The sequence below is a fragment of the Trachemys scripta genome, chromosome 8 (genome assembly GCF_013100865.1).
Source record: "Trachemys scripta elegans isolate TJP31775 chromosome 8, CAS_Tse_1.0, whole genome shotgun sequence".
NCBI lineage: Eukaryota > Metazoa > Chordata > Testudines > Emydidae > Trachemys > Trachemys scripta.
This window is the reverse complement of record NC_048305.1, coordinates 54,444,974-54,466,247: the sequence shown is the minus strand read 5'-3', so window position 1 is coordinate 54,466,247 and position 21,274 is coordinate 54,444,974. Positions and strand designations below refer to the sequence as shown.

The 21,274-nt window shown below is 43.3% G+C and overlaps 1 protein-coding gene across 2 annotated transcripts in view; it reads right to left on the bottom strand.

Annotated features, from left to right (window-relative positions):
* Nucleotides 1–329: 329 nt before the first annotated feature.
* Nucleotides 330–21,274, bottom strand: part of NPL (N-acetylneuraminate pyruvate lyase) — a 26,651-nt gene continuing 5,706 nt past the window's right edge. For both annotated transcript variants that reach the window (XM_034779417.1, XM_034779416.1), the window contains exons 3-12: nucleotides 18,469–18,542; nucleotides 16,580–16,667; nucleotides 15,054–15,111; nucleotides 12,996–13,071; nucleotides 10,520–10,612; nucleotides 6,961–7,106; nucleotides 6,711–6,757; nucleotides 5,958–6,042; nucleotides 4,547–4,586; nucleotides 330–3,079 (exon numbers count right to left, since the gene is read on the bottom strand). In XM_034779417.1, the coding sequence (XP_034635308.1) occupies nucleotides 2,940–3,079; nucleotides 4,547–4,586; nucleotides 5,958–6,042; nucleotides 6,711–6,757; nucleotides 6,961–7,106; nucleotides 10,520–10,612; nucleotides 12,996–13,071; nucleotides 15,054–15,111; nucleotides 16,580–16,667; nucleotides 18,469–18,542 (847 nt within the window). In that variant the 3' untranslated portion in view covers nucleotides 330–2,939. The remainder of the gene's footprint in view (nucleotides 3,080–4,546; nucleotides 4,587–5,957; nucleotides 6,043–6,710; nucleotides 6,758–6,960; nucleotides 7,107–10,519; nucleotides 10,613–12,995; nucleotides 13,072–15,053; nucleotides 15,112–16,579; nucleotides 16,668–18,468; nucleotides 18,543–21,274) is intronic.

The window sequence follows — 21,274 nt, the reverse complement described above, 5'->3', positions numbered from 1 at the left end:
AGGCAACTGAAAGTGAGTTAAGGCAGGCACAATCTTTCCCAGACTTGAGTTTTAAAGGAGGAGATTAGATCTTGATCTTGCTGGCATATTTGTGCTTAAACTTTATTCATGCAAGATATATCATTGACTTCAGTAGGACTACTAACATGGGTAAAGTTAAGCATGTGCTTAAGTGCTTGCAGCATTCATCCTTAAGATTATCTTTCTGAAGGAGCATGAGAGGAAGGGGAAGATATTACTAAATTTTGAAAGACTAGAAAACAGTCCCCTCTGCCCCATCCACCTCTGCCCCCTCAAGAGCATTTTTCCAAGGAGGAAACAGAGGCAAATGTTTTTAAGAATGCTTTTAATGATCACTAAGAAAATATACAGAAATTTCATTGAAACGTTAAACAAAATTTCAGATGTAAACACAGTTTAATATCTGGAGATTTGCATAAACAGACCAAGGCAGACTTAAAAATACCAGGAATAATTTGGGTCTGTTAGAAAAGTTATTCAATTGAAGATCTCATGCTTAGATGCATCTATACATTATATTAAAATATGCAGAAAGTAAGTAACAGTGTATTGTTATGTGCATAACATTGGAACAGCAATAGAGAATCTCATTTGGATTAGAGAACCTAAAAACATCAAAGTAAAAGCTTTAAGGAATACACAGTAGAGTTCTCCTAAAATAGCTGAATCTGGGAGTGTGCACACAGTCTTATTTTTTTCTATGATTTTTATGTTGGCTCTCTGCACGCTTGCGCCAATCAATGGTTGGTTGTGCAAGGAACAGTTGCAAATGTGCAGTGCTCTTTGCTATTTCAGAGGCCACCTTCTTCCATGTTTGACCCACCAGGGAAGCTTAACTACATGCCTTACAGATTCAGGGGAAAAATCTTGTCAATCATCTAACTCAGTCAGGGCTTCTACAGTTTGTGTTCTGCAGATAGAAAGTGAGATTATTACTGCCAAACTGAAGAAGTTAATGGAATGTTCCTCTCCAGGTTACCCAGAATCCTTGGATACTAAAATAGCAACAGATCACCAGATTCTCAGACCTGATTCTCCCTGCCTTGTACTTGCAGTCATTCTTACCTATGCAAAGTGGGTATAAAATGCTACCAAATCAAAATTCTCCAGGCACCTAGATGGTAGCATTTTGCCAAGGTGTAAACAAATACACAGGGTGTAGTGGCGCATTAGGTCCAATATGTGTAGAGGGCACCTTAACATCAGCAATAAGTGACATTTGTAAGAAGTGGTAGTGCTTAGCATTGCCATGTAGAACCTCTGGTTCAATTCCTGGTGCTGCTTTAGCCAGCACATGCTGGAAACAAGATTGAGCAAGTGCCTTCTGTAACAAAAAAGAGTTAATTTTTTTGTTTGAGGAACTACAGGGAGAGCAAGAAAATGGAGGGGAGAGATAAAGGGAAAGAAGCTTATGGAAGAAGAATGTCTTCTGGGAGTTCTGGGCACATTAACCTGATTTCTTTTACTCACTGGTAAAAATGGAGTTTTTATAGGTTTATATGACATAACAGCTGCACTAAAATACCAGGCTGAGCAGAATGATGTCATGTCAGAGTACAAGAGGCACATTACTTCACCCACGTCCCAGCATCATAAAAAGTGTCTGTGGGGGGAGGGAGGGAAGGGGAGGGGGTTGGGACTGTCATAGTAGATGGAAATTCTGGAAGTCGGAGAGTCCTCTTCCCTTTCCAGAGGAACTCAGAATTCCAGCAAGGAACCTTCCTCCTCAGCAGAGTCAGGCTATGTTGTTATAACTTATGTCAACCCCTTCCATCGGGGTAAGTAGTGTCTACGCTGAAGTACTGCAGCTGTGCTGCTGTACCATTTTCAGTACAGGCATACCCTTATACGTTTGCTTCATTAGAAGCATACCTTGCTTTTGTGCACCATAGGGCAGAGGCAACTACAGGCAAAGTTCAAATTTCAATTAACTGAATATCCCGATTAATTGTGCTCATTCAGATAACCTCTTAGCGGCTCATTAAGTGCATGGGGGAAATACACTGTTCTTTCAGATCACACTCTTGGGGATCCAAAAGGTAGTTAAGAGAGGTGGGAAATAGCTGCAGGAGACAAGAAACTTCTTGGTTCTAGCACTTACAGCTGTGGGAGAGGGAGCCAGGCAGCTGTACCCCTCACTACAGTATTTGTACTGGTGCTTGTGGAATTCTGGGCTGTCAAGAAGGCTCTTGTCTCCTGCGGCTCCTTCCCCTCTACCTCCTTTCTTTTCTCTGCCATCCTCCTCTTTGCCTTCCCCCTCACCCTTTCATTCCGCAGTGATACCAGATCCTTTTTGCCCCTCCTCCCTCTGGGTCTGGCATCACTGCAGCATGAAACAGTGGCTTTGTCTACACTACAGCCACTCAGGCGGCACTGATATGGCACTGGAACTGTGCCACTGGAGCACCATAGCGTAGGCATTTCCTACAGCGACAGAAGGGGGTTTCCCCTCAATAGGCGTAATCCACCTCTCCGAGAGGTAGTAGCTAGGTCAACAGAAGAATTCTTCCATTGACCTAGCCACATCTACCAGAGAGATTAGGGCATCTTAACAATGTAGCTAGGCTGACCTCAATTTGAAGTGTAGACCAGACCTGTGAAACTGCAGCTAAAAATAGCACTTCCATTTATCTGAACACCTGGTTATCCAAAAGTTTCGGATGTCCTCCAGGCCATTCAGATAAACAGAATTCACCTGTATTATAAAGGTTCCCCCTTTGGGTAATGCTAAAGGAAAGAAAGCAAGACATAGGCTAACAAGGCCATCCCTGTTAGGAAACCACTTATTACAAATTCACTGATGGAAATCTCATTGAGTCAGTGTGTCCCCCAAGGAGAATACTTTGAGTAATGAATCACAAAAGCAGAGGCCCCAAACCTCCAGATCCACATTAATATCAGATCAACTGCTGGGACAGTCACACAATCAGGCTCTCCATTTTAGCTTTTGCTTTCTCAATAAAATCCACAGAGGCACTCAGGAGCGGAAGCCGTGGGGGACCCATTGGAATCCCTGAGGTAAAAGTCATGACTGCTTTAGTCTGTGCAACACCAAAACCTAGGTAGGCAAAAGAAAAAAAAAGGTAGGTTACTTAAATATATCACTTAAATAAAAGATAGTCACTACAGAGGGCTCTAAAATACCAACTGCATCAACTATTCCATCTCTTGTGAAACCCTAGAATATGGCCAGAGTTTAAATTCCCACAAGGGAGAAAGATGTAATCAGCAAGTGATGTTTGCAGACAGAAAACAGAGTTAATATCCATCTTGTATTACAGTACAAACCACTCTTCGCTACCCATATTTTCCTCCAAAATGCCCCAAGTACAATATTTCCTTAGTAATGCATGCTTATGCTCTGAAAAGTGACTAAGTATGGCTTTGGGAGGGTTCCCATACTTGTTTTTCCAGGACTTCCAGATCAAATTAGGGTAATCTTTATAGATAAAATTTATCATCTAACTCTCAGCCCAGCAAACAACGTAGGAACCGAAAGCCCAACCATGTCCTTTGTGGTTTACATATAGTATCAGAAGTACTACAGACTAACATGGCTGCTACTCTGAAAGAAGTAATACAGATTCTGTAGTTAGAATTCAGTTAATCATTCTCTTGATTATGTGCAAACCAGAAAGAATCTGCCTCTCTCGCCCAAAGCAGTGATGCCTCTGCAGGGTTAACAGGAGAAAACATGTATTTTTGCCAGCAAAGTCAATAGATATAGTTTTGAAAGCACAAGGGGAGTAGGCCTACAATGTAAAAACACTTATTCTTCTCATAAATGGATGTTTAGATTCTTGGGCCTGATTGTCCTCTCCTCCCTAACTGAGGTCAATTAGGATCAGCTGATTCCAACTAAGGGCTGCCCGAGACCCTTTTACACCCTCCCCGTTGGGAGAAGGGGAGCGAGAGAAGGAGTCATGCTGGTAGTAGGTTAGGCGCAGTGAGACAGCAAGCCTCACCAGGAGGGGAGGCTGCATTCCCTCCCAAAAGACTGGTGGAGAGAAGGAACGGACTTCCCCTGTGCAACCATGGGTGACTGTTTTATCCAAGCCTGTCTCACCAAGGCTAAAAGCAGCGGAGCCTGGTGAGACCGAGAAGGTGCCTTGCCACACAACAAAAGAGGAGAATCAGGCCCCCTGTGCTTTGTCATCAGGGCACTTTATCATCTTGTCCGGGATTGAGAACACTCAGTAAGAGTGACAGAGTGGACTTAAGAAAAATGGATAGTCAGGATAAAAAAAAAAAATTGTTTTTTGAAGTTGGGGAATTTGTCAGAGAGCCTGGAGAAAGGAGGGAAGAGTGAGTAGAATCTTTCTGGATGTGCTTTACCAGCTCAGTCATTGAACTTCCAACTGCTGATAACTCAAGCAGTAACAGCAGATGTGAGGTCTCTCTTTGCACAAGACCTTTCAGAAGGGAGCTTCTCTTGTTGCAGGGACCTGGAAGCTTCAGTGAAGCTCATGGATTTTCAGTTCCTGTTTTACAACACAGTGAGGGAGGAAGATATTGCAGCACCTACCTAGTTTGAATACAAAGCTGAGAAATTCTCCAGTACAGAACTAGAAGAGAAATAGACAGTATTTTTTAATTCACTTCTTCATATTTACAAGATGTATTCTAACAGCTCTAGATGCTTGTATAGCAACAATTATACACATGACATAGCAAAGAGAAAGTCCCCAGTACATTTGACATGCCTTCTTAAGTAAACAAGATCATCCACAGCTCCAAACCCCACCATTGAACTGCTCCCACCTCAATGAGCCACTCCCCATTCAGGCCATCCTCATTATTCAACTTGGCCCTTAACACAACAGTCTGCGGAAACTGGTGCACCATGCCCTTCTAGACTTCCAGACAGGAAGTCCTTTCCTGAGTAGAGGACCCTTTGTTGAACATAGCCCTCCCCCACACACACGCTCCTGCCACCAGTCCCTCTCTTTTAGAACAAAGGAGAAGTGCCCCAGCTGCCCAAGACTGCGATAGAAAATTGTGTATCATTTGCATATTGACTACACTATCGCTATGGCCTCCGACATGTTGAGCAAGAAGGGTAATGGCATAGTGACCTGAGAAACCCTGCATGATGGAGAACCCTTGTGCAGAATGCTATTGCCTACTGTTAACCAGGAAGAAAGCCCAATCTCAGTGGTGTGGGAGAGGTGGAGGGGAAGCAGGAGAAGAGAGACAAGAAGGAAAGAGATGATGCTTGGTCCAGCCTAACCTCCCTTCCCCATAAGCAACTGATGAGGGAGGGGCAAGAAACTGCCAAGACAAGTTAAAAAGTGAGTAGAGTGGACAGTGACCCATCTGGAATGGTTAAAAAGACGACTAGGACAACCACCCCTTAAAAGAGATTGGGCATGGAGCCCTATAGATGGGGAGTATTTGAATGGTGGTTATCAATCAGCAAGGGGGGTGTTCAGCCAGGTTAGAAAGGCAGGAGGCAGTCTCCAGACTAGTCAGCAGGTAGGTGTGTGCACACGGACAGGAAGGGAAGAGGAAGGAGGGTGGATGAGAAGAACATTGATTGGAAATGGGACAAGAGGATCCTAGAACAGGTTGTGCCTAAGCCAAAACATGTATGTGACTGGGGGAAACAAACAGACCTATCTAGGTTAGGCTGTTTATGAGGGAAGAGATGGACAGTGCCCATTCCACATAGGGTTTTGGGGGCTGAAGGGGAGGTTACACAAGGGGAAGAAAGGTGAGCTGTGCCTTGGCTAGTTAAAATAGTGGGGTTTGTGCCTGGATCGGTTTGAGAAAAGGGGAGCTGTGTACCAGACAAACAGATTGTGTGTGAACACAGTGGTGAGAGATTAGGTGGTTAAAGTGGTGGTGGTGGGAAGCCACAGAATGAATGTTGCCCAGTGAAGAGAAGTTTAGGGAAGCGGAGACACTCCCACTGTGAGCAGGTAAAGATGCTGTACCTGATACCGTTGTGCTAATGCAAGGTCTTGCTTTGCAAAAGCCTCCAACATCAAATTGTTTTTTTTGCCCAGATAGTTGTATGTGCTGCCAAAAAAACCAAAGTAAACTCAGTTACGCAAAGAGGTGCTTAGAGCAGCCACCACAACCAGAACAAACAAACAAGAAGTCCCAGGCTTTCTAGTGCAATATTTTGTTTTCAGAACGTAATCATTCCGAGCTAGAAATTCCACGTGGTCTGAAACATATTGTATATAGTTGAGCCTTAAAAGCATGATTGTTCCCAATTAAAAAAAGTGTTACAATTAAGTGTTTTCTTCCCATCATCCTTTACAAATGACATTGTTTTTCCAAGAACAAAAAAATCAGTTAGCCATTCTAGGGAACAATCACTTTGTTTACTTGTCAATTGTGATTTATATATTGTACACACGAATTGCAATATGGTATGGTAACTCATTTACTCCTCCTCAGTGGTGGAGGAAGGGTTGTCTAGTGCTTAAACACTGACCCTGACCTAGGTTAGAGTCCCTTCTCCGCTTTCCCCAAGATCACACAGAAGTCTCTTTAGTCTCTCTGAACTTCAGTTCCCCTCAGTAAAGAGGGTAATAGTCCAACCCTGCTTCACAGCAATGTTGTGAGGATAAATAAATACATCAAAGATTGTGAGGTACTCAGGGTATTACAGTAATGGGGGCCATATAATTAAGTGGTAAATATGGCAACAAATGGAGCAGGAATGCAAAAAGACTGACCTTCCAACTGCCCCAGATGCTCCTATTGCCAGTGCACTCAGCAGATGCTAGTTTGTGGGGGGGGGGGGAAAAAGCATTTTTACTTCATATAATAAAAAGCAAAGGAAGAATGAGCAGTACAAGTCGCGGTCCTGAACATGGCTAGAATTCAATTCGCACTGGGTAGTAATTGTTCAGGTTGGAACCAGGATGTGTCTTAGCATAAGCCACATGGTTTTTAGAGGAGATCATTAAAAGTGGAGCCCCTTACCTCATCCACCCCATAGAGTAGCACAAATTGCTCTTTGTTGTTCTTCACACACTGTGCGAAGTCCAAGAGGTCTGTGTCACTGAACTTCACCCCCTGGAAGGTGGGGATCTGTTCTTTTATACCATCCAGCAGCTCCTCAACACGAACTGCACAGAACAACAATCTCACATCAAGAAACACATTCCAGTCACATAAGATGTCCCTGATCTCCTCCTCAAAGGGTCATCATTGTCACTCAAGCCTTACTATTCTTCATTTGAGCAGAGTCAGGTCCCTTCCCTCCCCTCACACGAGGTAATCAGAGGCAGACTTGTTGCTTTCCAACATTTTCTTTACGGTTTAAATGTAAGAGCTTGGTTACTTAAATAGCTTGAAAGGAACCAGTAAAGTAACTCTGGAATATATGAAGAGATGCACAAATGCATGTTAGGAGAAATGTACCATTGATATAGAATTGTCACTACCCCCTCTCATTTATATCTACTCCCGTATTACATACTTGCTGCTTATTGTCAATAAGCAAGATCATGTGGGACACATCCACATCAAAGCTGAACAGTTTCTATAATTCTGCTACCTGCATTTTCTTTTTTTCCCCCATTGTCTATTTCCTGGCTTGTGCCCTGTTACACAGCAGTGATTTCATTAATATCTATCAGATGTCTTATTTCCTTCTTGAGTATTAATCTTAGTTCAGAAACTGCGAAATACAGTTAGATAAGCAGTTCAGAAATGAACTGGCAGCTACACTTTAAAAATATATTCAAAGAGGCTATATGGTCTGTTGCCTAGAGCAAGGGAGTCAAAAAACTTAAGTTCAATTCTCAGCTGTACTGCTAACTTGTCTACATTAGAAAAATTTATTGTGGCTGAATGTGATTAGTACTTTAGTTAGCTAACCAGGACTATGCGGTCAGTATTGAACAGCACAAGTGGAGGTTATCACTGTCAGCTAGGTGTGGTGAAAGGTTGCTGGAAGCAGGGTTTAACCATGTTAGCAGACATGATGCTAAATGTAACCTGTCCTGGTCTACACTGGTCACGATGTTATAGTCAGCTTCGTTTCATCTTATAGACTCATAGGAGCGTAGGGCTGGACGGGACCTCCAGAAGTCATCTAGCCCAGCTGCCTATGCTGAGACAGGACCAAGTAAACCAAGACCATCCTGAACAGGTGTTTGTCCAACCTGTTCCTAAAAACCTCCAATTGTAGGGATTCCACAACCTCCCTGGGAAGCCTATTCCAGAGCTTAGCCACCCTTAGAGTTAGAAAGGTTTCCTAACATCTAACCTAAATCTCCCTTGCTGCAGAGTAAGCCCATTACTTCTGCTCCTACCTCCACTGAACATGGAGAACCGATCACAGTCATCTTGGTAACAGCCCTTAACATACTTCAGGTGTTATCAGGTCCGCCCCTCAGTCTTCTTTTCTCAAGACTAAAACATGTCCTGTTTTAACCTTTCCTTGGAGAATAGGTTTTCTAAATGTTTACCATTTTTGTTGCTCTCTTCTGGATGATCTCTAATTTATCCACATCTTTACTAAAGAGTGATGCCTAGAACTGGACACAGTACTCCAGCTGAAGCCTCACCAATGCAGAGTAGAGTGGGACAATTATCTCCCAGGTCTTGCGTACAACCAGACATGGGAGGTACACCTGTTAATACACCTCAGACTTAGATTAGTCTTTTTTTGCAACTGCATCACATTGATGACTCATTAAATTGGTGACCCCAGATCCTTTTCAGCAGTACTACCACCTAGCCAGTTATTCCCCATTTTGTGCTTGGGCATTTGATTTTTTCCTAACTGTTGTACTTTGCATTTGTCTTAATTGAATTTCATCTTGTTGATTTCATATCAATTGTCCCATTTGTCAAGGTTGTTTTGAATTCTAATCCTAGGGTTATCATATTTTGAGTGTCCAAAAAGAGGACACTCCACGGGGCCCCAGCCCCGCCCCAACTCTGCCCCCTCCCCTGCTTCCCACGAACATTTGATTTGCGGGAAGCCTGAAGCAGACAGCAGGTAAGCTGTGGGGTGGGGGGGGGGGGAGGGGTGGCGCAGGAGGCGCGGCCCACTCTGGCCCCCCCAACCGAGCGGCTCCCTCCGGCGGCCGGCCCCAGCGTCTCCAGCCTGGCTCGGCTCGGGCCCTGGGGTGCTGGCCCCGGGCCAGCCCCCAACCAAGCACCCCCAGCCCCGCACCGCCGAGCGCCCCCGGCCCCTCCCTATTTTCCTGGACATGTTCGGCTTTTTGGGATTTCCCCCCGGACGGGGATTTGAGGCCCAAAAAGCCGGACATGTCCGGGAAAATCCGGACGTACAGTAACCCTATCTAATCCTGTCCTCCAAAGTGCTTGCAACCCTTCTCAGTTTGGTGTTATCTGCAATTTTTATAAGCATCCTCTCTACTCCATTATCCAAGTCATTAATAAAAATATTGAGTAGTACCAGACTCAGGACTGACTCCTCTGAGAGCCCACTAAATAGGTCCTCTGTTTGATAGCAAGGCATTCATAACTACTCTTGGAGTATGGCTTTTCAACCAGTTCCAGACTCACCTTATAGTAATTTAATCTGAACCACATTTCCCTAGTTTGCTTAGGAGATCATCATGTGAGACCATGTCAAAAAGCCTTACAATCACATCTGTTGCTTCCTCCCCACCCACTAAGCCAATAACTCTGTCAAAGAAGGAAATTAGGTTGGTTTTGCATGATTTGTTCTTGAAAAATCCATGCTTGCTATTCTTTATAACTCTTATCCTCTATATGTTTAGAAATTGATTTTTTAATAATTTGTTTCAGTATCCTTCCACATACTGAAGTTAGGCTGATTGGTCTAGGATTCCCAAGGTCCTCTTTGTTCCCCTTTTTATAGATAGGCACTATGTTTGCCTTTCACCCATCATCCATGAGTTCTCTAAGGTAATTGCTAATGGTTCTGAGATTGCTTCAGCTAGTTCCTTAAGTACCCTAGAATGAATTTCATCAGGCCTGGCTGACTTGAATATGTCTAACTTATCTAAATATTGTTTAATCTGCTCTTTCCCTATTTTGGCTTGAGTTCCTTCCCCCTTATTAATACACCAGACCCTCACTAGAATGCGGGATTTGGTATCCATGCATGGTACTGCATTAATATGGGGACCGTGTTAAAATGAATTGAAATTAAAGTAATTAAATTTGGGATCCATGGCTGCGACCGTGTTGTATGCAAATTTGTGCTATATAGACACGTGTTCTAGCGAGGGTCCGGTGTATTAATTGTGTTGAGTATCTGGTCACCATTTACTAAAAAAAGTTAAGACTGAAGCAAAATAGGCATTAAATACTTCATCCTTCTTGATGTCAAGAGTTATTAATTCTCCTTCCCCACCAAGTACAGCACCTACTTGACCATTCAATCCTGTTTCAGCACAGTAACATTTTCTAATGTAGACAAGCTAAATGTGTTTTTTAATTCTAGATTCACCAACTGTTTTCTGAGTAAATCCCTTGAACAGGGAAAGTCTGCATGTAATAGGAGCAAGAGTCACTGAATGAGCAATATACTTACTCTTTACACCTGTTAAAGGAGGAATGTGATAGTAATAAAATGGAATGCCAGGGGCTTCAGATGCAACTTCCCGTAAGAAAGCAACCAGTGTATCTGAAAGAGGCAGTGAAAGAAGGCAATCAGACTCTGAGGCAAGCGAAGGAGATCATCCACATAAAGGGGAGTTCAGGTTCATAGACTTCTCAGCAAGCCATCTCTAAGTAGGGTGACCAGATGTCCCAATTTTATTGGGACAGTCCAGATATTTGGGGCTTTTTTGTTGTTTTTTTTTTTTTTTTAAAAACCACCACACACAGGTGCCTGTGACAGTACCTCCCATAAGGCTTTATGGAAATATGCCTAGAATGTGTTTTATGCTACATATGCCATGTAACATACCTCCGTAAAGGTTATGATCTACTGAATGTATTAATCCTATTTGTATGCAAGTATCATTTTTGTATTCAAAGTTATGAATGCTGGCTGTGTCCTGGCTTGATTTCTAAACCTTAGTAGAGCATTGGTCAATTCCTGGAGAAAGGAATGTGCAAATTAAGTACCTAATCAAGAAACATTTAAAGGACAATGGATCTTGGAATGCTCCATCCACATAAGAAGTCTACTTGAGGACATTCAAGGTAGCATGTAAACAACGGTTGCTACCTGTAAAAACAGAGTCATGCATGGACATGAGACTTGCCCAGGTGACTCCTAAACTCCATCTTGGAGCTGGACTTTGCATAGGAGTGAGGAGGGGGTCTCCACCCATAAGAGAAAGTCTATTTAAACCCCTGGGAGACCCCTCCATTTTGTCTTCAGCTGGTTAAAGAGATATCCTGGAGGGTGAAGAGGCTATTTGAAAAAAACTGGAACAAAGGACAGTGTGCAAGAGGTGTGAGTGATAGCTGGACCCAGGCTAAAAGATTAGTCTGTAAAAGGGAGCATTCTGGAACTGGTGAGGATCTTATCTGTATTCAGTTTGATTAGACATAGATTTGCACATTTTATTTTATTTTGCTTGGTGACTTATTTTGTTCTGTCTGTTACTACTTAAAACCACTTAAATCCTGCTTTCTGTATTTAATAAAGTCACTTTACTGATTAATTAACCCAGAGTATGTATTAATAGCTGGGGGGGCAAACAGCCATGCATCTCTCTCTCTCTATATCAGTCTTCTAGAGGGCAAGCAATTTATGAGTTTACCCTGCATAAGCTTTACACAGGGTAAAACGGATTTATTTGGGTTTAGACCCCATTGGGAGTTGGGCATATGAGTGTTAAAGACAGGAACACTTCTGTTAACTGCTTTCAGGTAAACCTGCAGCTTTGGGGGAAGTAATTCAGACCCTGGGTCTTTGTTGGAGTAGACAGGAGTGTCTGGCTTAGCAAGACAGGGTGCTGGGTTTCCGAGCTGGCAGGGAAAGCAGGAGCAGAGGTAGTCTTGGCACATCGGGTGGCAGCTCCCAAGGGGGGTTCTGTGATCCAACCCGTCACAGTGCCTATTACCCCCACCCTCTGTCCCGATTTTTCACACTTGCTATCTGGTCACCCTATCTCTAAGGAGACACTATTTCTCTATCTCTTCTGCACTTAATAGGTCCAGGATATAGGAATTGGGTACTATGCTTTTAATAGTTTGTGAGCTCTCTAGTGTTCCTCACTGTCTAGGTTTCAGAAGCCAACAGAACAGTAGTGTATATATGTAGCTAGGCCTTGAATGGTTTATAAGATTAGTAAACATGATTATTTCAAACCCACTGGGCCAGTGTAATTCCTTCATATTACATGTTGTCTCTTGGTTTTTATACAACACAACAGGTTATTTCATTTTGGGCTAATCTCACAAATTGATAACACTGGCTAGGGTCAGAGTTTTGCAAGCTTCTTCTACACAGCTCTATCATTTATCCTCCGCTCTGATCTGCTCCCAAGTAGTTCTGCACCTCACAAATAATATGCACTGGCCCTGTTAATCCTCTCCTGTGCTTCTGCAGAAACTGTCAAATATGCCAATGTAATGTATGCAATTTGGTGTGTCCAGTAGGCATCAAGAGATCATCAATTAGTTTCACTTATGACCAAGACCAAACACACCACTGGCATTCGAACAAACAATGTTATTTCCAGAAATGGTTTCCAAAAGAATGTCCATATGACAGTGAGGATGGTTACATTCGGAGCCAGAGCAGCAGAGGGTAAAGGAGGAGCCTATAACACAGGACCTTTGTTAAAACTCGATTACCTGCTCTCTTAGAAAAAAACCCAACACCTGAAGGAGGAATATAAGCACCATAAAGGAAGTTTTATCATTGAGGAACCATATAGCAAAGATACAGATGCTCTGACCAACTACAGCAGCATTGCTGCCACAGATCTCTAAAAAAAAAAACCATGACCTCCCTTTACCATATCATACTGCTGACAGCCTGAATGTGTGGTAAACTGCAGAAGAAAAAGGGCTCTGTGGATGTGATGGCCACAGATGTCTCTGCTCACCTTTGTTTGTAGGTTTGAAAAAAAAGGGTGCGATCCCAGCGATACCACTGGCTCCTATTGCAGCTGCATGTTTGGCCTGAATAGGAAAGAACAGAATGTATCAAAGGTGCATGCACTGCATGTGTTTCTATCATGCACGTAGTGAAGAAGAACCACATCAATCCATTCCACCGCTATGAATTAAACTCTTAGAAGCAAGTTGTACATTATGAAACAAGTTCAGCCCTGAAGTTAATGGGAGTTGTGCCAGTTTTGCCAGGGATGAAGGGGCCCTTCCATCAAGGTAATGTACTACCTCTGTTTCTAAACAAAACACGTATCTATTACCTCTGTCTGATTAATGAATGGTCCTCCATCCTTACAGCTCCCACCTCCCAAGAAATAGGTTAGCATCACTGACCCCATTCTACACATTGGGAGACAGACAGGTTAAGCGACTTGCTCAAGTCACACAGGAAGTAAGTGGTAAAAGCAGGGAATAGAATCCTGCTCTCTGGCACCATCAGGTTCTTCAAGAATTTTCCCTTCCTTCAACTACAACATGCCTTTAAGAGTCCCACATCCCCTGAAGTGGCCAGGAGTGGACCATCTGGGCCTGAGAACATGTGTGTGTGAGTGAGAGCGAGCAAGACAGTGCACAAGTGAACAGGGGCCGACAGAGAGAGATTGAGTCAGAAGACAGGAGAGAGTATGGAAGCCCCCTAAGAAACAAAGAAGAGGAGGAAATGAGGAGTAGAGGCCCTGGGGGGAAAACAAAGGAATAAAGTGCAGATATAGGGGAGCCATGTTACCAGGAGCCTGTGCTTTAGGGATGGCTCAAAAATCATAAGCCTAACTAGGTTTTTCTAACATATGCCCATCATCATAGTGTCACTCTCTTAGCACTAACGACACTCTATTTCCTTGCAACATAGGCTGGTATGGAGGAGATTTTTTTGTCCCGGACAGCACTACATCTATAGCAGTTTTCTAATTGCTACCTTTTCTCCAGGAGTATCCCAATGTTGAATGCTGATCCCACATCCTGCATGCCTACCTGGTGGAATGTTAAAGGGTACCTGAGAATTTTCAGGGCACAGCAGATGCTACTTGATACGTCAATGAGGCAGCAACATCCCCTTATGACAAGCTGATGCAACTTCATGACATGAGCTCATCCCTTAGGACGAAGCCTCAAAGGGCAAAAGCCTCCATTCGTTAAACCTTCCCCCAACCAGAGTGCAGTGAAGAGGAGCCTGGCTGGCTCCTCCAGTTAACCAAATCAAGAGAGCCTCAATCCCAGGGGAGCCTGAGGTTTATCCTAAAGTGACCCACAACGAAGTGGGTCATACAATTTACAATGGTCATTAATTATATTACTAGATGAATGGGGCCGTTCACATGAAGGGTGTCAGATCACATTTGGAAGTCCCCCCCACCCCCAGTAAAATGGTGGCGGAGAATCTATTTGTAACATATTCTGTGCTTGTACAGCACCTAGTGCAATGGGGTCCTGGTCCATGAAAGGGCATTCTAGGCCCTGTAGCAATACAAACAAACTCTGTATAACCTGACAGCTGTCCAGGAGATGCTAGTAGAGCAAATCAACTCAGTCTGATTAGATCCAATGCTTGTGTGCTCAAAGACTCAGGGATATGACTATGTTGATAAAATACCCATGGCTGGCTCAGGTCAGCTGACACAGGCTCACTGGGCTTGGGCTGCAGGGCTATAAAACTGCAGTATAGACATTTGGGCTTGGAGTGGAGCCTGGGCTCTCGGACCCTGTGAGGTGGGCGGGTCTGAGAACCCATGCTCCAGCCTGAGTTAAAACGTCTACACTGCAATTTTATAGCCCTACAGCCCAAGCCCTGTGAGCCTGAGTCAGCTGACCCAGGCCAGTGTTTTATTGCCATGTAGATGTACCCTCAGGATCCTCCAGGACCAAGACAGCATAACATGGAAAGAGCACATGTCAGTAAGCACATAAACTCAGAAAAGAAAAGGGGATCAACCCATTCATATAGAAGGTTATGGAAAGACAAAGGAAGGAGGCCAAGAGACAATTCACACACGCACCAGTTCCTTTGCCTCTGGTAGACTTAATGCTCCCACGTGAATGATCACATGATCCAACCTACACAGAGAAAGATTGAAAGGTTGCTGTTTATTTTTTGGTTTATGGGAATTTAAATGTGGGGGGAAAATGCCAGACAGACAGTCTGGGTAACTCAATTATGTCCTCTATTTGTCCACACAGCAGATACTTAATTGGAGTGGGGATACAAACTAAAGGGGATCTAGAAACAAAGTTTTAGATTATAGCAAAAAGTTCAGCCACACATCCAACACTTCTTTCCAGTACCTTCCTCCACCCAGATCCCACAATCTTATTTCTGCAGCTCTCAGATCCTCATCGCCAGAGCTGCCACATGCTGGCCAAGTGATCTTCCTGAAGCAGTGGGCCAGATTCTCCCCTGCATTGTCTCTTGTGTAGTCTCTTCCCCTATGTAAAGGGCTAAACATTCTGATCTGCAACATCTGACACCATTTTGCATCAGTAGAAATGAATGCACCAGATACAAGGCTGTGGAGAATCAGGCCCATTGTATGCAGCAAGCTTAGAGAGTCACACAAAGTAGGTTAAAATAAATAAATAAAATAAATAAATATAAAAAAAAATCATTTTTCATAGGAAATTTTCAAAATTCTTTTTCCTCCCCCTTAAACTTTCTATAGGAATTTTTTGAGTTATTCAGCAATAACCCCCCCCCCCCAAAAAAAACCCGAATCCAGAATTTTTTTTAACTCAAACTTGAACAAGAGTTACCAAGATACCCCTACTTCAAGGGGAAACTCCACCCATTTTTGTTTCCCCTCTTTCTCCCTCTAAAGAGAAGCCCAGAAAGTTTAAACCCAAAAGAAAAATTCAGTGAAAATGTTTTCCCCCTCTGTCACTTCTCCCCCCCCCCACATTTTCACTGTCCCTTCCCCACAATTCCACTCTCCCCCTCCCCATCTCTCACCTCCCCACAACTCACTTTCAACATGGACGTTAGAGACAGCGCAAAGGTGAGTGATATGAGAATATGCAAAACATCCAAGAAGAGGGATGGTCCAGTGATTAGAGTTGTAATGTGGGACACAGAAGACATGAGGCCAATTTCCTGCTCTGCGACAGACTTCTGGTGTGGTTTTGGGCAAGTCACTTAGTCTCTGTGCCTCAGTGTCCCCATTTGTTCAATGGGGATAACAGCACTGCCCTGCCGCACAGGGGTGTTGAAAAGATAAATACATACAAAGATAGTGAGGCTCTCATGCCTGTGAGAAGGCAACATAAAAGCAGCAAAGATGGTCTCATTTTCACATCCCTTATTACTTTCCCTTCCCCCAACTTAAGCAACAGGAAGAGGGCGTTTCCAAAACCGCCTCTCTTCCACATGCCTCCATAAGCATTTCTATAGTCCCTTATTTTGACAACACCAACAACATCTTGATAAAAGGGCCAGGGAAAGAAAATAGAGGAAGTAATTAGAGGGTGCACCCTTTGCTTAGACAAGCAGTAATGTCTAGGTGAACAGACAAGTTTCACTAGAGCTACTCACTTGTTTTTCCCTTTGGTCACCCACTCCTCTGCCAGCTGCTTCCTCTCCTGGGTGCTCAGTGACAGCCCTTCTCCTGTTGTGCCATTCACTGTTTCAAGCAGAACACAACACACTCTAAGGCCTGGCCTATACAGAGAAGTTGCACTGGTTTGACTAAAGACCATTATTGAAATTTAATCACACAAACTAACCTAATATTGAACAGTTGTAAACAGATATGCAAGTCCACACAAGGGTTTGCACTGATTTAAATAAACTTTCTTTTAAAAGTGCTTTAGTTAAACATGCGGAATTTGTGTGTGATATATATGAGAGAGAGAGAGACTATAGCACTGAAAGAGTTAAATGCATATGCCCTCTGTGATGTTAGGAGTATAATATAATATCTCATTGAAAGGTGACAGGGCCAGAAAGAGTTAACTCACAGACTGACCTAACCCATGTTTGAACCTTAAGGACTGGTTAGAAAGATATGTAAATGAAAAGAGCTTTGAAATGCAAGTCTGCATTGTTAGAGATCTCAGGGGTAGATGTTTGCTCAGGTCTTGTGATGTAAGCAAACAAGTCTTATCTATTGCTATAGCTTTAATTCAAAGATCAAAAAAGGAATTAACATTTATAATGATATTTGAGTGAAACAGTATTATTGTCTATATGTCTCTTTGAAGGTTGTGGTAACCTGTATCTGAACTGTTTAATAAATAAATTACCCTGTGCTAATTGCCAGGATGTTTGGAGGGAGAATTAAGCCTAGTGTTTTCTCAGGCCAAAAGACGGCTGGAAATGTCTAAGAACCCTGGGACACAATCCTGCTGCGTCTCAGAACTTCTTTGGGTTTCAAGAGGGGGAAAACCTTGAGCCACAAGGATTGAGATCCCCAGTCATTGACTGGAGCCACCCTGAATATGAACATTGGAATGTAACCTATGGACTATTTCTAAAAGGACTTTTGGCAACTACAAACTCACCTCTACTATATATCTGAACCTCAAGAATTGAATTCAAGTCTGTGTATATATATATATATTAGATCTTTTAACCAACACTCCCTCTCTTTTCTTTAAGAAATTTTAGCTTAGTTAATAATCATTGGCTAATAGATCTTACCCAAAATACACACTAAGTTATAATTGGACCTGGGTATATGGCTGATCCTTTGGGATTGGAAGAACTTTCTCTTTTATATGATAAGATTCTCAGTAATCATCATATCTGATGTGTGTGTCTGGACGGAGGCCTGAGGCTGGGTACTTTAAGGGAACTGCGTGGTTTGGACTTCTGAGTAACCAGTGAGGTACTACAGAAGCTGTTTTGTGCTGGCTTGGTAAATCTAAGTATTGGAATAACCACCAGCATTTGGAGTTTGTCTGTCCTGTTTTGTTTGCAGTTCACCCTGATTGAGTGACCTCAGCTGGCTCCCATGGGCAGCACCGTCACACCCTCCTAGGCCAACACAATCAGAAAGGAAGAAATCCTTGTAAGAGAACAATGGACTTGAAGCTCATTTGATAAAGGTGCCTACTGAATAAATATGATTTGAATAAATGCATCTCTCTCATATCCAATGTTGTCCATCAGGTGACCACATCTTGTCCAAGCATGTGGATAGAATCATTCAGATGGGTCTTTTCTGTCACTGCTTTGATCCTTCTTAATGCCCTAATATGGTATTATCTAGTAGTGGTCTCTGCTTCCTTCCCCACTCCAGTAACATTCTCATCTTCTGCTCTATCCTGCACATAACTGGGAGTTTAGGCAAAAACAGATTCCTAAAGAATAGGCTATGATCTCTTCCACTTAAGTGCACGTTTATAATGCTCCCATCCCCATATTCCATTGCCTCACAGCTCTTGGCTGACAAGAAGCACAATTCACTGCTTAAGACTTACCAAAAATGTTCTTCACACCCTGCTCTTTTACAAGATAATCCACATATTGCCCAATCACAGAGAGGTTAATTTCTCTGAAAAAGAAAGAAAATGAAAAAGGGGAAGACAGAAATAACATGTGTTTAAGGAATCCCTGACCAAGTTCAAGTTCTAACAGGTTTCCCTCTAATAACCTAGAGGGGTTGGGAGTATGAAATCTAGCTTAAAAAAAATTCATCTGCCCTCTTCCTGAATTGTGGAGACCTCTATACATAAAGCTTCTGAACAGGGTATTTGGGCTGAGAACGCCAGATTAGAAAGCGTCCTGTATGTGAGACCTAAATTGGGATTCCTAGAGCATGAGATTCACAGAACTATAAGACCCAGATATTCAGCGATCAGAACCACAAAGCTTCACGTGTTCTATTGCTACAATTTATTAATGCCTTTAAAATTTATATAGATAGAAGACTTGATAGGAACGCTATTTTTCAAGTTTACCTGATTCTGTCTCATAACCACTGCCCTTCTGAGCACACAGCAGCCACCAGGCTGGCTCTGACTTCTGGAAAGTGCTACAGCAGAGGTTCTCAAACTGTGGTCCGTGGACCACCAGTGGTCAGTGAGCTCCATTCAGGTTGTCTGCAGCTAGTTCCCTCTAAGGTGCACGCCTGGGCGGCTACACACAAGAGAATGAAGGGCCACCCACCCAGAGGGGAAAGTAAGCTGGTACGCTACCCCAGGGCTCCAGGGGCTATTTAAAGGGCCAGGACAGTAGAAGCAGGAGAGGCCCTGGCCCTTTAAATAGCTGCCAGAGCAGCAGTGGCAGCTGGGGTCTCCAGCAGCAGTTTAAAGGGCCCGGGGCCCTTTAAATAAACTGCTGCCGGAGCCCCCAGCTGCTGCTGCTATCCCGGAGGGGGAGAGGGAGGGCACTTACTAGTGAGCCAGCCCCAACCCAGCCCCATACCAGCAAGACCCTGTTTCTACTTTCACCCCTCCACCCACCTACTTATGGGAACTGCTGAAAAGACTTACATGTAAGGTGAGGTGGTGGCCTTGGGGAGGCGGGAATAGGAGGTAGGTGGGAGGGGGCAGTGGGGTGAGAAGAGAGGGTGGAGGGAATTTGGGATGTGCAGGGCTGTGGCGGGTAGAGAAAAAAAAAAAAAAAAAAAAAAAAAAAAGAGGCAACTTTCCCCAGCTCCAGGGCTGGGGAGAGATTCCCCCTCCTTCCTAGCCCCAGCTCAGAGCTGCCATGGTGGGGGAGAGAGAGGGTACATCCATCGCATTGGAAAGGTAAGACTACTGATATTAAAATTTGAGTTGTGTGCTTTTATTTGTAGACCAAATAGCGCTTTTATCTAGAGTGCTTTATAATAGTTAGCGAACAGTACAAACAATATTTGGATAGATCATTAAGTGGTCCGCCGAGACCCTCAGCAATTTTCAAGTGGTCCGCAAAAAAAAAAAAGTTTGAGACCCATTGATCTAAGGAACATGGGGTAAGCCTGGAATAAAGTGTAGCTAGGAGGGATACCAAGCTTAGTTATGTTTTGAAACTAGTAGACTCTCAGACACCAAAGTCTCCAATCGCCAACAGGGTTCACTCAGGCCTTCAGAGGTGGCTAAACAATTCTAGGCAGTTGTTTGTTTTTTCTGTATCTGAAAAAACCCACAATAAAGGCCCTTTCTCCCCTGGGCAAACATTTAATATCTTGTAGTGCTTTAAGACTGCAGGTCTAAATGAAAAGTGACTAGGTAAAAGTAGTAACTATTGCTTTGACAGAGCTATTAGTTTGCTTATTCAGTCATATCTGCTCACTTCAGTGGCAAGCAGAGAACCAAATCCTCAGCTGATGTAAATTAGCATCAGCTGAGGACCTAGCCCATACCTTGACAATTTTACAGTTTCTAACCCATATATTTTCACTACTCTTTACTGCTGCTTGCCCTGCAGAGCCCCTCCCAGATATTGTATGCTAAATTCCAATCTGTGCAAACTTAATGAAGACAATGGGATTGTGCCTGTGTCAGAGGTATAATTTCTCTGCAGAATGTGTGTTACTGGTTGTCAGGTGAGAGATGGGAAGAGAACAACTCGTTGCTCAGGATCCAGGCTTAATCTGCAGAAAGATTACTTAAAAACCATTGTCTGAATTTTAAATGGTACATGCTGGAGTACAGAAATCACTGAGAGACTATGATCTAGAGCTGCTCAAACAATGGTGACCTTTATGGAAAGGTTTTATTCCATACAACTTAGACTTCTTGAGAAATCTTGACCAGTTCTGCTGTGATCCATTTTTGCTGTCACAGAATTAAACAAAGAACAGAGAAACTCCAGCGTTCTCGGTCAAAATTTCCCTTACCCTCCCCATCTGTATTCTACAGTGTGCTAGATGGTTGCCAGTGCCACTTTCCCACACTCCCTGCATCTTACTGGTGTGCTGCATGCTTCTAATTTGTGGAGCACACGAAGACATCATTTAGGATGAAAGGCTCAGAGTAAAATTACTGGAAAAACAGTTTCCCCCCCACATTACATTCTTGGATGCTCACCATTTAACCCCTTTAAGGGACGGAACGGTCTGTGGTCTTGGCTTTAACACAAGAGAGACAAAACAAGACCTGCTGGCACAGCCACTTACCTCTGCTACTGAAGATGCTTTGTGGGTTTTTTCCTGCCCTATTAAAATACAGTGACTCATTTCCAGCAGCTCTACCATGCTCAGATTATTAAGTGTTTCTTGTATTGTACATTGTAATTTAAGGAGAGTTAAGGTTGGAATGGAATGCTCAAGATTTAAAAAAAAAAAAAAAAAAAAAAAAT